The 16,019-nt window shown below is 34.8% G+C and overlaps 1 protein-coding gene across 1 annotated transcript; it reads right to left on the reverse strand.

The window, feature by feature from the left end:
* Nucleotides 1-7,155: 7,155 nt before the first annotated feature.
* Nucleotides 7,156-7,865, reverse strand: LOC113700773 (uncharacterized). Its single transcript, XM_027221219.1, has 3 exons — nucleotides 7,609-7,865; nucleotides 7,443-7,535; nucleotides 7,156-7,354 (listed from the first exon to the last, which is right to left on the reverse strand). The coding sequence occupies exons 1-3, from the start codon at nucleotides 7,863-7,865 to the stop codon at nucleotides 7,156-7,158; spliced, it is 549 nt and encodes a 182-aa protein (XP_027077020.1).
* Between the last annotated feature and the right edge of the window lie 8,154 nt (nucleotides 7,866-16,019).

Genomic DNA, 16,019 nt, shown 5'->3' on the forward strand with positions numbered 1-16,019 from the left:
TACCTTGACCATTTTGTTGATTTTGGAGTGTAAATAGGGCAAATTCCACCCTATTTAACCACAACTTCAAAAGAGGTACTTTCTTTTATTATTTTAAATCCTTTTATATGCTATTATGTGCTTGTTACATGTGATTGCATGTTTTGAGTGTTTATTCTTTTATTTAATCATTTTATTCACTTTGAGTTTCATTTATTTTATTTAATTTTGATGATTATTTGAGAGGCATTTAAATGCTAATTTGTAATAGATAGATGTTCAAGACATGTATTTAGTTAGGGTATGTAATAGATAGATTTTAATTTTGTAAAAAATGTAATTAGTTAGATAAGTGTAATAGTTAGATTATAGCGAGGGCTGCAAATGTAATAGTTAAGTCTTTATGCGCATTTCTTTGCCTGTGTGCTTGCATACATGTGTATTTATGTGTTTATTCACTTTCTTTAAAGCTTTTGCATCTATATATTATACTTATGTGTTATGTGCTCTATGTGTTTATTTGCTTTAATTATACTTTATATGCTTTATTTAGTTATAATGAATGTATGACGTCACCACACTAGACCAACGCTAGTTGTGGCTTTTCTCCCGATTTCTCACTAGTCCAACGCTAGTGAGGACTTGTAGAAATGGATTTGTCCAATGCTAGATCCTTTAGACCGTTTTCGCACTGGATTCACATTTTTTTGCGTGACATTCATCGTATTTCATACATATTTTTATTTTTAGGGTCCTTTTCCTACCTTGCATGATCTTTCCCTTATATATTATCTCCCTTATCCCTATGTGCGCGAGCATGACATTTAGACTTGCGTTTCATTTAGGAAATTAGAAGTATGTTAGTTCATTCACTTGACTAGGTTAGAGAGTTACCCTTCAAATATGAAAAATGAACGAAAATGGCATTTTAGTCTTAGCACGCTCTCATCACCTCTATAAAAAGGAAAATTGAGTCACAAATCGTAGTTCCTCATACCCGTTATGTTGCATTCCCCTTTTTTAGGTTATATATATATATATTTATCTATACGTTATAATTTTCTTTTTTTTTTAGTCTCATTCTTTGCATTCTTCGTGACCTCTTTAAAGAATCACTCTTGGACATCGCAATTAATGTAATTTCACCAATTAAATTTTGAAGAGACATCTCGACCCTCTCGACACCTCCCTAGGTTTAGAAAATGCATCCATATAGAAACATCCTAAAGTGACAAATTTATAGGTTAGATTAAGAAAATTTTTTACTAAATCTTGCAACTAGTTTTGGTTAGATTGAAAAGTGCCTTAGATTTGAATTTATCAAATCTTTGCGTAACCTTCTTCAACCGTAATTCCCGAATCCTTTTTCTTATTTTCAAAGATTTGGAATCATCTAAAAGGAGTTTTATTATTTTTATTTATTTGTTTAAAAAATATATTTTGGATGACTTGGTACACCTAAACTCAATACCAAGTGACGACTCCTATTTTTTCCTAAAAATCCTTTTTAGACTATTATTTTGAGTCAAAACCGGCGCATATTTTAAGTCCCATTTTAGGCATTATTTATTTATTTATTTATTCTCCAAAATAAAAAACTAATTTTTCTTTATTTTCTAAAATCCAAAAACTCATTTTTTCAACGTTATCATTTTATTTCAAAAAAAGGGCCGCAACAGAATGCACTATTGAAATTAGAGATCATTCCCTTTCTTAAAAAAAAATATATTCCCCAAAGTAAACCATGCTTAACAATTACTGCATCTTCGTTCCTCTAGCAAAATGCAAAAATGATCGCATAGTCCTACCTACAAAAGAAAAAGAACAATCCTATTGAAAAGACAATGCCGCCACTATGTGATCCCTTTGTCTTAAGAACATGTAAACATGAGTTTTCAATGTCGAGAATTGTCCCCTTAAATCTATTCTGCAACCTGTTTTGGAATCTTTGCAACTTTTTAATATCAATCAACCATGCTTTATTGTCACAGGGCATACATTTTCATGATTCTTTGTGACAAATTACAGATATTGTCTTTTCAGCGAGATCCAATGTGACAGCCCCACCTCTCCCTAGGGCGAACCCTAGGGTATCAGCGGACTGCCTGCCTAGCTCTCGCCGGGACTCAGTCGTTCAAAGAACTAATATCATCAATGAAACGGATAGAACATCTTCCAATACAGGGAATTAAAACCCTAATTAAAACATAATCACTATTTCAATGTTCCAGCTTAATATATGTATCAACACATGACAACTTACCACTCCACACTCAAAATTACCTAGCATAAGTCATACTTAAAAATTAAACTTACAAGTCTGCTTAAACAAAAGTTACAACCTCAAAACGCAAGTACGAGCAAAATAAAGCTAGAAAGCTCTCGATCAAGTCCCTTCCCGATCTTTTAAGGAAAATAAAGGGAATGGGGTGAGCTAAAGCCCAATGAGATTCCAAGTAAAAACAAGTAAACACATAGTCACATAAGGTCACAAAATAATCAAATAAGCATCGTACATTAGAATAACAATTAATCACAGTTCAATTCAAGGATACAGGTGGCTTTCAAAAGCCAAAGATCCACTTGAGCTTGATTATAATTGCCTCCTGTTGACACTCCGTCAACACTTGTATGCACAGTATAAAAGGGTCCGTAGAACACCATTTTCACCAGTCTCCGTCCACCAATCAATCCCCTACCGGGCCCGCACGCCACAAACAGTAGTTTGGTAATACTCGAGTATACCAGGAATTCAAGATTCCAAAGAAACAGGATCAAGTCGAGGATTTTACCACTGGTGGTGTTGGGTAACACAACAAGCAAGCACAACGACTATACTTTACCAGGGACCTCCAAACATCAGTCCCCAAGGTTTATCGGCCTTCTCGACCAAACCCTTGCTGGCTCGATACAACCGACTGACCTAAGAGGTTGGGTACCCAAACAGTAGCAGTAGTTGATGGGATATCACCCAAACAACTCAAACACAGTCATATATAGAGGAATCACATCTCATAATAACAGTATACAAAGCCTTATTGGAAAACAAGTGAGGTCGAGTGCGATAAAGTACACGCTCGCCTCCATTTTATCAAAACAGTATTTGGCTCCAACAGTCATAAATCAAGTATTTCCAATATTCAGGTAACAGGTAGCAGGTAGTGGAACACTCACCTGTCAAGCAAAGCAGTAGTCAAACGTCAAGTTTTTCAGTTACGACCACCTTCGTTTCTCACCCCTAGGGCAACGAGTGAAAATTGTTAACCATTAGATTCATGCCTTACTAAGTTAGGCTCATTAAGAGACCAAGTGAGTAGTCTAAGCTACTTAATCCATCATACAAATAAGGTCCAAACCATGGTAAAAGTTCATGAGAAAACAAGTTTAATAAGTGCATGAAAGTTCGGCGAAAGAAAAGTTTCATTCAAGCTTAAGAGTTTCTTCTCGGGTTGAACAGTCTTGCCCTGGCAGTCTTAGGAAAACGGTCATAACTCACTGTAGAAAAGTCGGAATTAGGTGCCGTCTGTGGCGTTGGAAACTAGACTCGAAGGACTTTCCAACGGTACCAAACTTACACCATGGTTCATCCCCTATCAACAACAGAAAGTCAGACAAGTTGGCTGTTTTTCCAACCCTGGATCAGCATTGACCGCATTCCAAGCTACTCTAGTTCTAGATGCTAACTTCATTTGTTTTGGTCCAAATTTACCCGAATCACTCCTAAAGTGATCATATACAAGGATTCAAGTCACCTAGGATCAATGGAGTTCACAATGCAACCCACAAACATGATTTAAGGCAACCACAATAGTCTCATAATTACAAGAATTCAAAACAGTCTACTAATGGTTCAAAATCACCACTTTACTTGCTTCAATTCCATTCCAACTCACTCATAGGCTTAACCAACAGTTAACCCAGTTTATTAGGCTTGATTAGGGCATAAATGAACAACAAAATCGAGGAAAAACCCCTCCTTCAAGAATCGGCCAGCCAAGAAAAGAACAAACAGCCCACAACTTCCAATATTTGTTCAACCTTCATTCTTGCATGATTTCTCTTAAAATAACATATCAAGTGGTAGATCTAACTCAAAAGAGGTTTAAAACATAATAATACCTCATAAACAAACATGAACAAGATCCAAACATTTCATCAAACACTTGGTGTGCATACTAAGAAGCTTAACTACTACTTGTTTAATTCAAGAGATCAACCTCAAATCTCAACCAAACAACTTGTATTTTGCCATTAACACTTCAAGTGCATGATCTATCATCATAAAACCAAGATTTAAAGAACATATACCTCTCTTGTAGTGAGCTTGAACCACCAAATCAATCCACCAAAGTGAAGCTTCAAGCTTGAATCAAACACTTAGGGTTGGAGGAAAGTTTCACCCTAACTCAAGATCTTTCTCTTTGATTTTTCTCTCAAGATTTACTAGGGTTAAGAGCAAGGTAAAAATGGAGTTTCTCCCTAATTCTCCAAGCTTCAAGAAAGTTGGCTATGAGGGAGAAAAAAAAATGGCTAAAGCTAGCTTAAATAATCTTCTAACTTATGGTCAAACAAAATCCATGGCTAGGGTTTTGCCACTTGGCTCCATCTTGGTCCAATCCTTTATTAATCTTTGACTAATGGTATATTAACCTTTCCAATTGTACCAATACTTGTTTAACACACCTAATCTCTCACATAAAGTCTCTACCACTAATAAAAGAACACTTGGACAAATGCAAGTGGTGCATTAATTAAAATCAACTCAAGAAAAATGTTTTACTTTCAAGTAAAATGAAATGAAATGTAATGCATGGAAATTATTATAATACATAGGAAATATATTGTAAGGGCATATATTAAATGGTCTAGATCTTATAATAAGGCATGTAAATAAGAAAATTGTGTTTTAAAGTGAGGGTCAATACAAGGGATTTGTTATAACACATTGTAAAATATAATGTTAGGGCATATAAGAGGTGGTTTAAATCTTGGTGCAAGGCATGTAGTTTGGGGAAATTGTATTTTAAAAATGAGGGTTCTCACATCCAATGTATGAGACATATAAACTATTGAAAAATATATTATTTCTCATGCAATGATGCAGATATGAAGTAAACAATGATACGAAAATAAATATAAAAAAATTTATTGAGTTTATGCACAATGATCCAAGAACTCTAAAGAGTTGGAAACATATTTGGAGAATGGCTTTTAATGAAAAAAATGCTCCATCAGGCCCCTTTTGATGTTATCCATTTGGAATTCAGTGTCGGTAAAAGAATAACAATATGAAAAGAAAACTCAAATGAACATAGTCATTAGCTTTTGGACCTCAGCATTTTGCTTTCCGTTTATGATCCTCTTGTCCTCCAAAACCCCTACCTTAGCGCCCTTTCGAGTTTTCATTAAGATTACCTCACCCTTTTTTCTTTTCACTTTTTCTTTTTATCCTTTATCTTTTTTTCTTTTTTTTTTTAAGGAAAAGGTGCCTTTTCGGCTTTTCACATTGAGATATGAACAAGACTAGGAAATGAAATAAACAATTTTAACCCCAACTGTATCAATTCAGTTATATTTTTTAACAATTAGTGCCATCAGTAAGACAATCTTTTCTGACAAGTTTTAGAAAAGATGTATTTACCTCATTTGCAAATTGATTAAGAAAATTTTTTCCTCAAAAAATACTGCCAAAGGTAGAGATTGGTAACATTTTGACTTTTGTAATGGGATCCGACGGGATATAAAGAAAAGGTTAAAATTTAAAGATACATCATAAAATGGGTTTGAAATAATCTTAAAGTCGCAATATTTCAAAATTTGTCCTGGTGTAGGGTTGATAAAAACTAAAAATTTGCCCCAATTTATTTCTAATTGGCCTTCTCTTTTTCACTATTTTCTTTCTTTCCTGCTTTTCATTTTTTTCCTTTTCTTCTTCTTTATTTGCCTTCTCTTTCTTTTTGTGAAAATAGAAATAAAGAAATAAAAAATTTTGTCCTGGTGTAGGGTTTGTGATCTTCGGGAGTTGCCAAGCAAAAGAGAGTAAATTATTCTAAAAGTTTGAAGGAAAAAACTAGGAATGAAATGCTCGAATGGAAAAGATAGAAGGCCTGCCCTGACCCCATTATTTGCAATAATTTCAAAAGAAAATTTTCATAATCAAATGAAATTTTTTTTGCACATGTCTAAATTGATTGATTGAGAAAAAACTTGGTCATCTATTTCCATGAGAAAAAATGCTCATTCGAATAGTACTTTTTTAATAATGAATAGTTCTTGTCAATTTGGAGCAAACTTTCCTTTAATTTCCTTCTGAATTGGAAGAATTCACTTCAAAACATTATCCCCTACTTCAAATAGGCAAGGTTTAACTTTCTTGTTGTAAACAAAAGCCATTCTTTGTTGATAACATTATCCATGGTAAATAGCATTTAATCTCTTTTTATCAATTAGAGACAACTGTTCATGACGTTCCCTAACCTATTCAACTTCTTCTATCTGTGCTTCCATCAGAATACGTAAGGAAGGAATCTCAACTTTTACAGGTAATACTGCTTCTATTCCATACATAAGAAAGTAAGGAGTTGCTCCAATAGAAGTTCTGAATGCAGTTCTCTATGCCATCAATGCATAAGACAGCTTCTTATGCCAATCCTGAAGTGTTTCAGTCATTTTACGAATGATCTTCTTCAAATTCTTATTTGCAGCTTCCACAACTCCATTCTTTTGAAGCTTGTAAATAGCAGAATTTTGATACTTGATCTTGAATTGTTCACATAATCCATCAACCATATCATTATTGAGATTTTTGGCATTATTAATGATTAGTGTTTTTAGTACCACAAAATGACAGATGATATTATTTCTCAAGAAATTCGATGCCATTTTCTTAGTCAAATGCTTATAAGATGTCTCAACCCATTTAGTGAATTACTCTATCACCACCAAAATGAATCAATGCCCATTCGAAGTAGGAGAATCAATAGCTCCAATTACATCCATTCCCCATATCGAACATGGTCAAGGAGAAGTCATACTATGTAATTTTGCACAAGAAGCATGCATAACATAACTATGCATTTGATATTTGACACATTTTGCTGACAAAATCTACATTGTCATAGTCTATGGTAAGTCAAAAAATAGCCTGTTCTCATGATCCTTTTAGCCAGTAAATGTCTATTCATGTGTGGTCCACAATTTCATGTAATCAGTTTCTTCTTCATCAATGCATCTTAAAAAGCCCAAATCAGATATTTTCTTATACAATATTTCTTCATTCAAGAAGAATCTGTAGGACATTTTGCGTAAGGAACCTTTTGCAACAGAATCAGTGCCAGGAGGGTAAGACCTTATTTTTATGAATTCCTTTATATCACTGTACCAAAGATGACCATCAGAAACTCTTTCCATAACCAGATAATGCACTAACTTATCTTGAAGTTGAATTGTATAGTCTCAATCACCAGTCATCTGGATATTGGATCATTGAATACAAAGTGGCTAGAACATCAGCCAAGGCATTGCGAGTGTGGGGGATGTGTCTGGATTCTAGATTCCTAAATTTACAAGTTAGCCAAACTAAGCAAGGTATAATGATACAACATAATTTTCGAATCTCAAGTTACTCACCACTTGAACATCTGGTGCATAAGTAAATCGAAATCACTGAATGCTATCAGGTCCTTAATCTCCATTTCTAATGCTATTTTCAATTCAAAAAAACAAGCTTTATACTCAGCCATGTTGCTAGTATAAGGAAATCGTAACATAGCAGTGGCAAGATAATGTTTCCTTTCAGGTGACATCAATACTACTCCAATTCCAGCCTTAAGCAAATTTGAAACACCATCAAAGACTAGCCTCCAATTAGGGTATTGGTTATTCATGTCCTTAACTGCCCCAATGAACAGAATTTTTTCATCAAGGAAGTAGGTATATAGCGGCTGGTAATCATTCTCCCTTGAATTTTCTACCAAGTGATCTGCTAAGACCTATCCCTTGACTACTTTTTGCATTGTGAAGACAATATCAAACTTGAAAAGGGCCATCTGCCACTTAGCCATACATCCCGTTGGCATTGACTTTTCCAACAAGTACTTCGGAGAATCAGATGGAGAAATCAAGTACAACAACCTCTTTCAAGAATAGAATAGTTGGACTCATATATTGTAAATTTCTTATTAAGATAGTAAATGGCTTGTTCCCTCCTCCCAAATTCATCATACTACGCCAGAACACATCCAATAGTTTCATCAAGTACAAACAAATTTATAATCAAAGGTCTTTCCGACTGAGTTGATACTAAGACCGGAGGATTTAGGAAGTAGTTCTTGATCTTATCAAAACTTGTTCACAATCTTCATATGAATCCATTGGTGCATTATTTTTTATCAATTTTAACAAAGGCTCGCAGATGAAAGTAAATAGTGTAATGAACCAGTTAATGAAATTAATTTTTTCAAGGAAACTTTTCACATCCTTTAGAATTTTTGGAATGGACATATTTCGAATTATTTTAATTTTTATATGATTTATCTTTATACCATTTTTACTGGCAATAAAACCTGATAATTTTTCTATTAGGGCTCCAAAAGCACACTTCGTAGGATTCAATTTCAAATTATACTTTCTCAACCATTCATATAAAAGGGTCGTTATTAACATAATAAAGGGATCGTTGTCGTGTCTAGAAGGTTGGATTCTTCGTTTGTAGTTTGTACCAGGAGCACGTAACTAGAGTGAGCTTCTGGAAAGAAATGTAAGCGTGGATGCCGTTGTTACTCATTTCTCAGACTTATTTCGTCCTCTTGTGGTTTCGGTCCCTAAGACTTGTTTCTTAGCACTTCCAATTCCAGCTTTAGCACAGAGTAGGATTCTATAGCAAAACAAGTTTTCCATTGTCTCATGTCGTCTCTCTCATTTTTTGACACGACTTCTAAAGTCTTCCAATTAATCCAATAATCTTTTATACTTTTTCAAAAAAAAAACCAAAAAAAGTGTTTCTTTAAATCAACCAGGTGATACTCAACTTTTTTAGATTTAATTATGATGTCATCCACATCAACCTCCATCTCCTTGTGGATCATGTCATGGAATAAGGTAGTTATGGTCCACTGATAAGTAGCTCCAACATTCTTTAACTCAAAAGATATTACTCAGTAATAGAAGGTTCCCCATAAGGTAATAAAAGAATTTTTTTTCTGTCCTCCTCTACCATTAAGATTTGATGATACCTAGCAAGACAATCGCCAAAAGATTCAATCTCATATTTAACAGTATTGTCTAAAAGAATGTGGATATTTGGTAATTGAAAATCATTTTTCGGACTAGTCTTATTCAAATCCTTGTAGTCAACACACACTTACATCTCCCAAGATTTTCTAAGAACTAGCATAAGATTTGAAAGCCAAATGGGATAATGGGATACTATAATTATCCTAGTATCAAACTGTTTTATAATATGTTTCTTTATCTTGATACTCATATCCGATTTAAATTCACGTGACTTCTATTTTATAGGTAAAAAATTTGGATCAATTGGCAACTTGTGAACTACTATATTTATAGAGATTCTAGACATATCATCATATGACCATGCAAATATATCTTGAAAGAAAGTTAAGAACTCGATCATTTTCTCCTTTTGCTTCTTATTCAAATAAATGCTGATTTTGATTTCTTTAACTTCTGCCTTAGTGCCAATGTTAATGATTTCTAATTCTTCCAAATTTAATTTGAGTTTCTTTTTATATTGTTATAGATTCTTTGAAATGGATTCATAATCTTCTTCGATATCGCTCTCATTTTGAATTTTAGATTGCATGATTTTAAGTTCGTAAGAGATATCAAGATTGCAATCATCAAATTTCAAAATAATGATATCCAAAGAGTCAAATAGTTTTCTTTGTGGCAATCTTAAAACAGAATAAAATACACATAATAAATAAATAAATTATAATTTAAAATATAGGAAAAATCTTTCATTCCATTGAGTGTAAAAGTCCATCGAAACTTAACAAAATAGCAAATATACAGATATGAGCGCTATTTGAAGACACATTTATCCCAAACCTTTATTCCTATTTCAGCAATTTCCTTGAATGAGACATGCTATATCAATTGAAATGAAAATCAAGATCGAATGGAAAAAATAATTTTTTTAACAAAAGATCTAGACTATAGTTTTATCTGGATATTGATCTAAACTAGAAGACAATCTTCTAAATTTTATTGAAATTTTTTTTGAGATGGGAGATAATCAGCTGACCAATTCTGATGGCTCTTTCAGAGATTGATGAAAACTCCAAAAGTTCTGATAGCTCAGTCTCATAAGTTGCCCTAATGAACAATTGAGATAAGCCCAATTCAATCTCATTAGTGAAATCTTTTGCCCCTAATTTCGATGTGGTCACCTCTAAAGAACAAGGAAAAGTATGGTGCAGTGGCAAAACATATAAATAATTTGCTTGCCTTCCTTCTCAGTTTGCCTCTAAGCTTACACCTTCTTCCTATCCTTGAAAATTGGATGAAATCTCAGTCCAAATGTATCCTTTTGCATTGGGAGTTCTATCGGTTCCAAAATTTTCTGCAGATTTTGTCCAAGAACCTTTCCTATCTCATGCCCTTATTGGATCATCTCCTTTGCTGTCATGACACTAGTTTCTGGTAAAACTAATTTAATGAACCCTTATAATGCCCATCCCACAGAAACGATATCAACAACATGATGGGAGGAAATTAGAATCCTTTTACTACATTCCCCTTTGGACTTTGCATTAATAATCATGGCACAGTCATGCTCAGCAAACACAGTAATAAACTGATCATTCACAATAAACCTCAACATTTGATGTAGAGAAGACGCTACCGAATTAGAAGTATATATCTAGGGTCTTCTAAGCAAAATATTATAAACGCTAGAAAAATTCATAACTTGGCAAGTAACTTGGAATTGAGCAAATCCTATTTCCAATACCAAGTCGACTTCACCCATAAATTCTCTTTTTGAACCATCGAATTTCCAAACTACAATTGCAGATGGATGAAGTTTAATAATAAGAAATCGTAGTTTAGTGAGAGTGTTTCATGGACAGATATTTAACATTGATCCATTAGCTACTAAGACTCTTGACAACAACTTTTCATTGTAATATACTGATATATACAAGGCTCTGTTATGCCTAATCCCTTATGGAGTCAGATCATCATTAGAGAAGGTGATATGATTGGTAGTAAGCATATTTCCATGATGTTAGAGAATTTATCAATAGGGATATCTTTAAGCACTTGGACCTCATTCAAAATTTTGAGTAGTACTTCTCTATGTAACTCGGAGGTCAAGAGTAGGTTCAGAAAGAAATCTAAGTAGGCATCCTATCCAATTGTTCTACTATTTTGTATTCACTCCTCTTTAGCATTATTAGAAAATTTAGTTTTTTTCCGACACAGGAGGTTTGGATAGCAAGGAACTCTCCTTGATTCTCAATTGAATATGAATCTCAAGATCTCTCACAATTCTTCCATACCTGGTAATAGTAGACATGTCTTCCTTCAACGACTTTTTATCCCCGATCAATAGAATGGACTTCTCGTAATTTCATGGTACCTATTTCAAGTAATTGACAGGCATTTGTTTTAAGAATTCAATGACAACAGGATCTGATATATCCCATTTAAAAAATGGCAAATCCAAAATAAAAGAAATTTTAGAATCGATGTGACGATCCCACCTCCCCCTAGGGAGTACCCTACAGGTTAGCGGACCGCCTGCCCAGCTCTTGCCAGAACTCACTCACTCACTCACATTAACTTCCAAAATAATGTATAACATTGAAAGTAAAAGTAACAACAATCCCAAACTTAAAATGCACATCCATAGACCTGTCTATCTCAAATGTTCATATATATCCAAACATAACAAAAGATTCAAGTTCTAGTCACACTTCTAACCCTAATCGAGCACTAGCGCTAGTAAAATTACAAGAGTTAAAAATCTAGACAAAACCAGTCTTTCTCAAGCTCACGCCTATGCTCGCAACTCCTATAAAGAAAACAAAACTAACGGAGTGAGCCAAAACTCAGTGAGATTCCAAAACTTCATGCAAACCCAAGTAGCAAGTTGACCACCGTTTAAAACTTGAAATATAAAAGTAGCGAGCATAAGAGTTCATAAAAATGAGCAATAACACTTCAAATAACAAATTTGTGATGGCCCCACCTTCCCCTAGGGCATACCCCAGGGTTCGGCGGGTCGCCTGCCCAACTCTCACCAGGACTCACTCACTCATAAATCAAGAAAATAACGTAAAAATAACGTATATGCATAGAAAATGAATACCACATCCACTTCAACTTAAAATATACATTGATACTCAAATCCAGATACAAACCTTCTACACACCAAAAACTTCTAAGTGTTTACATTTCGAGTACAATCAACCTTAGTCAGGTACTAACATGAGTACAAATTCAAAATTCAAAACAACTAGACTACGCTAGTCTGTACATGTCTCACGTCTCGCTCGTACCCCCTATAAGGAAAACAAATGACGTGGAATGAGTTAAAAACCCAGTGAGGTTCCAAATAGCAAGTTGACCATTATTTAAACGTGCAAGTATCATGTAGCAAAGTAACGAGCATGAAAAGTGAGCAATAACACTTCAAGTAGTAAATCTCAAAATGAGCGAGTGTAAAGATTTTCTTTTAAAACAAAACAATAATATGATAAGTACTAATCATTCCAAAGTATAAGGATACGGATGGCTCTCAGGAGCCAAAATTTCCATTTGCATCACCAGAGCTTGATCAAGTAATAGTTGACACTCCGTCAACTTTCAAGTAAGTAACCAATCCAGTAGAGCACCACTTAAACTACTCTCCGTCCACCATCCAAACCCCCTACTGGGTCGAAAATCCTCAATAAACACTGGTGGTAATACTCGAGTATACCGATTAGTCGAGAAGATATCACTCCACTCGACAAAACAAAAGACCTAGGGTTTATTACCCAATCGACCAAGCCCTTGCCGGCTCGACTCGAGTAACTCGCCACAGGGTTTCTGAAATTCCAGGAAGTGCGCACCAAATACACAAATCTATCAAATCCATTGCAACAATAAACAAGTGTATCTCATATTAGGGCAAGTGCGATAAAGTACACTCTTCCCCGAACAAACAAATGACATATCATTAAATCACATTGGTCAAGTATTGAAACAAGTGTCCAGTTCAATCAGGTATTTGGAAGCACTCACCAAATGTTTAATGCCTTTTAAAAGTCACGTTCAGGTCCAACTCCCTGGTTGGAGTCCAAATCTGCAATAAAATATCATTTACGAATGTAAAACTCTCTAGAGTTCAAACACAGGAGTTTCACTTCGAGAAAATCAAGTAAATGCAACTCGTTTAAGTAGTATTCAAGATACTTATCAAATTCAGAGAAATTCATGCTCGCTCTTAAGACTTTGAAACTTTGAAGCAATTATACTTTGAAATACCATTTGAGTCGAAGAAATGGAGGAAACGTATTTCTATTAGTCGTAAATTTCATTTTTCCAAGGGTACAAGGTCGGCCAAGTTCTAACTTATATACCTCGATAAAAGAAGATGCAAATATCCTAGATGGTTCACGTGGTATGCGCTCTCAAGCCTTACTCAAGTCGCAAGTATATCTACCTAGGTCTTGAGCGTAAATTTGGGCAGCACGCCCTTTGTATTTACCTATTTTCCAGCCATTTATGGCTTCATTCGTTTCCTCAATCAGTCCCAAAGTCATACACAAAATAATCTCATTTCAATAGCCGTTCAATAGGCTCAAAGTCATACAAGTACAAAATCAAGCTAGGAACATGTGCGGAAATGAAGTTTGAGTCAAGAAACAAAAGACAGATTTAACGTTGTTTTGCGTAACGGACATAACCGCAGCTACGCTTATCGGATTGGGGTGAAATTTATACCATTTTGAAGCTAAGACAAAGGTCTACAACTTTTATGAAGACCACTCAGTCCAGTTCGTAGTGTATCCAGGTCAAAATTTCAAATGACAGAACCAGAATCTCACATTCGGGCTAGTTAACCCAACTATGCATAAATGACAATAACTCAGGCTACCAAAGTCCGATTAAAGCGTTTTCAGAGTCGTTGGAAAGCTAAGACATAGCACTACAAATTTTGTGTTTTGATCAAATACTAATTCCTTACGGATCAGGGTGAATAGACGCAGTCAGATTGGTGAAATATCAAAACTGGACACAAAGCTTTACCTATGGCAGTCAGGGGCATTTTTGTCTTTTCACATGCTACAGTGCTAGGATTGAGCTTAAATTTTACAGGTAGCTATAAAATATCATTTTATACAACTTTCATGTTTTGTGTTAAACCTAATTCGGCCTTCCTCATGGTCAACCAGAACCGGGCAGAACAGGGGAGGTGAAAAACTGAAATCTGGAATTTGGGGTTTCAAAGGGAAATCTCTTCATTTCTTGCTTAAATCACTACCACAACCTCTTATACAAGCTTACATATACCATATACCATCCAAACAATAGGAATTTCAAGTGAACCATTCAAAACCCTAACTCAAAATTCATCGCTACAATCATCCAAAATCACATGAATTAAGCACCACAAGCAAGATTACAAGTTACTACTCAATTTAGACAAGACTAAGGGAAATAAATGTGATGGTCAGCCCATATACCTCTCAAGGATGCTTATAAGAGTTATCCACCACCTCTTCTTGTAATCCTTTTGCACACCAAGCTTTCCAAGTGCTCAAAGAAGGATTTAATCGGTTTAGAATCTTGTTTTCTCACTCAAATGGATCAAGCTCAAGATGAAATGGAGTTCTTTCTCTTGCTCTCTCTCTCCCTCAAGCCCACGATTTTCAGCTGAAAAAATGGAGAAGATTGGAGGCTGAGAAAGGTTATAAGACTTGGTCTTGGTTTGGGTCAAAGGTGCTTGGATAGCCTCCACTTGTCACTACCAAATTCCATCTCAATTTTTTTTCTTTTCCTTGTGTTTTTTTGGTCAATAATTTCGGCCAACCTAAGCTGAGGATGAGGGGGATATTTTGCAATAATATCAAGGATATTTTATGGTAGGGAAGTGGTAGTCAAGTGGGGTGTTCAAATGGTAGTGAGCGATACCCGTCGGTTCGGGTCGATTTTTTCTTAAATCACATATACTAGGGTTTTAACTTATAATTCACTAAGTTATTATTATCACTTCTAATCACACACTTAATATCATCTAAAACTCACTCTAAATCACCAAATTTGATTCACCGTCGGTACCGGATAGTCATACTACGGATAGGCGTAAAAACCCTAATTCGCGCTAACTTCAAAACGAAAAGGAAAAACCCTTAATTCTATATTCATTTGTACTTATTGTGGGGTGAATGAGTAGTATAGCTATTATAGGATAATGGATTTCAAATAAAAGGCAATTTTAAGAAAAATATGATGGATTTTACAATTCCATAGATTAAAATTAGGGTTTTGAGTAAAATATGAGAGATTTAGAAAAAACCTGTTAGTCACAAGTAAAACTAGGGTTTTGAGTACAAGTAGGGTTTCTAATCTTTAAAACAAAACAATGTCTTAAAACAAAAATAAAATATAGAAACCGTAATATCCTAAAAGTCGGGGTATCAAAAAATTATTAGATATCCAACATTTCCAGGTAAAAGAATATAGTAGCTCTTACGAGTTAGTTCTGCCACAGTTTCACCAAATAGTAGTTGACACTTCGTCAACTTTCAAATAGAGTTACCAGTCCAGTAGTGCATTACTTAACTCCAATCTCCATCCACCAATCAACCTCTTATCGGGGCCGAACTCCAAATAAATAGTGATGGTAATACTCGAGTATACCGAATCCAATGGACCATATCCAAAAGATTACACAATAAACAATAAACAGTACCTATGGTTCGCCAGTCTCCTCGACCAAACCCTTACAGGCTCGATTCGACTGACTAACCAATAGGGTTAGGATCCCAAGCAGTATTCAAGTCATACACACACATAAATATATC

This window comes from Coffea arabica, chromosome 7e (genome assembly GCF_036785885.1).
Source record: "Coffea arabica cultivar ET-39 chromosome 7e, Coffea Arabica ET-39 HiFi, whole genome shotgun sequence".
Taxonomy (NCBI): domain Eukaryota; kingdom Viridiplantae; phylum Streptophyta; class Magnoliopsida; order Gentianales; family Rubiaceae; genus Coffea; species Coffea arabica.

What these genes read in the sequence shown, in the direction of transcription:
- LOC113700773 (XM_027221219.1), bottom strand. Translation starts at nt 7,865, where the DNA reads ATGAATAACCAATACCCTAATTGGAGGCTAGTCTTTGATGGTGTTTCA. An exon ending in ATGCACCAGATGTTCAAGTG is followed by an intron (nt 7,536 to 7,608) that starts GTGAGTAACTTG and finishes TTGTAAATTTAG; the next exon opens with GAATCTAGAATCCAGACACA. An exon ending in ATCCAATATCCAGATGACTG is followed by an intron (nt 7,355 to 7,442) that starts GTGATTGAGACT and finishes TCTTTGGTACAG; the next exon opens with TGATATAAAGGAATTCATAA.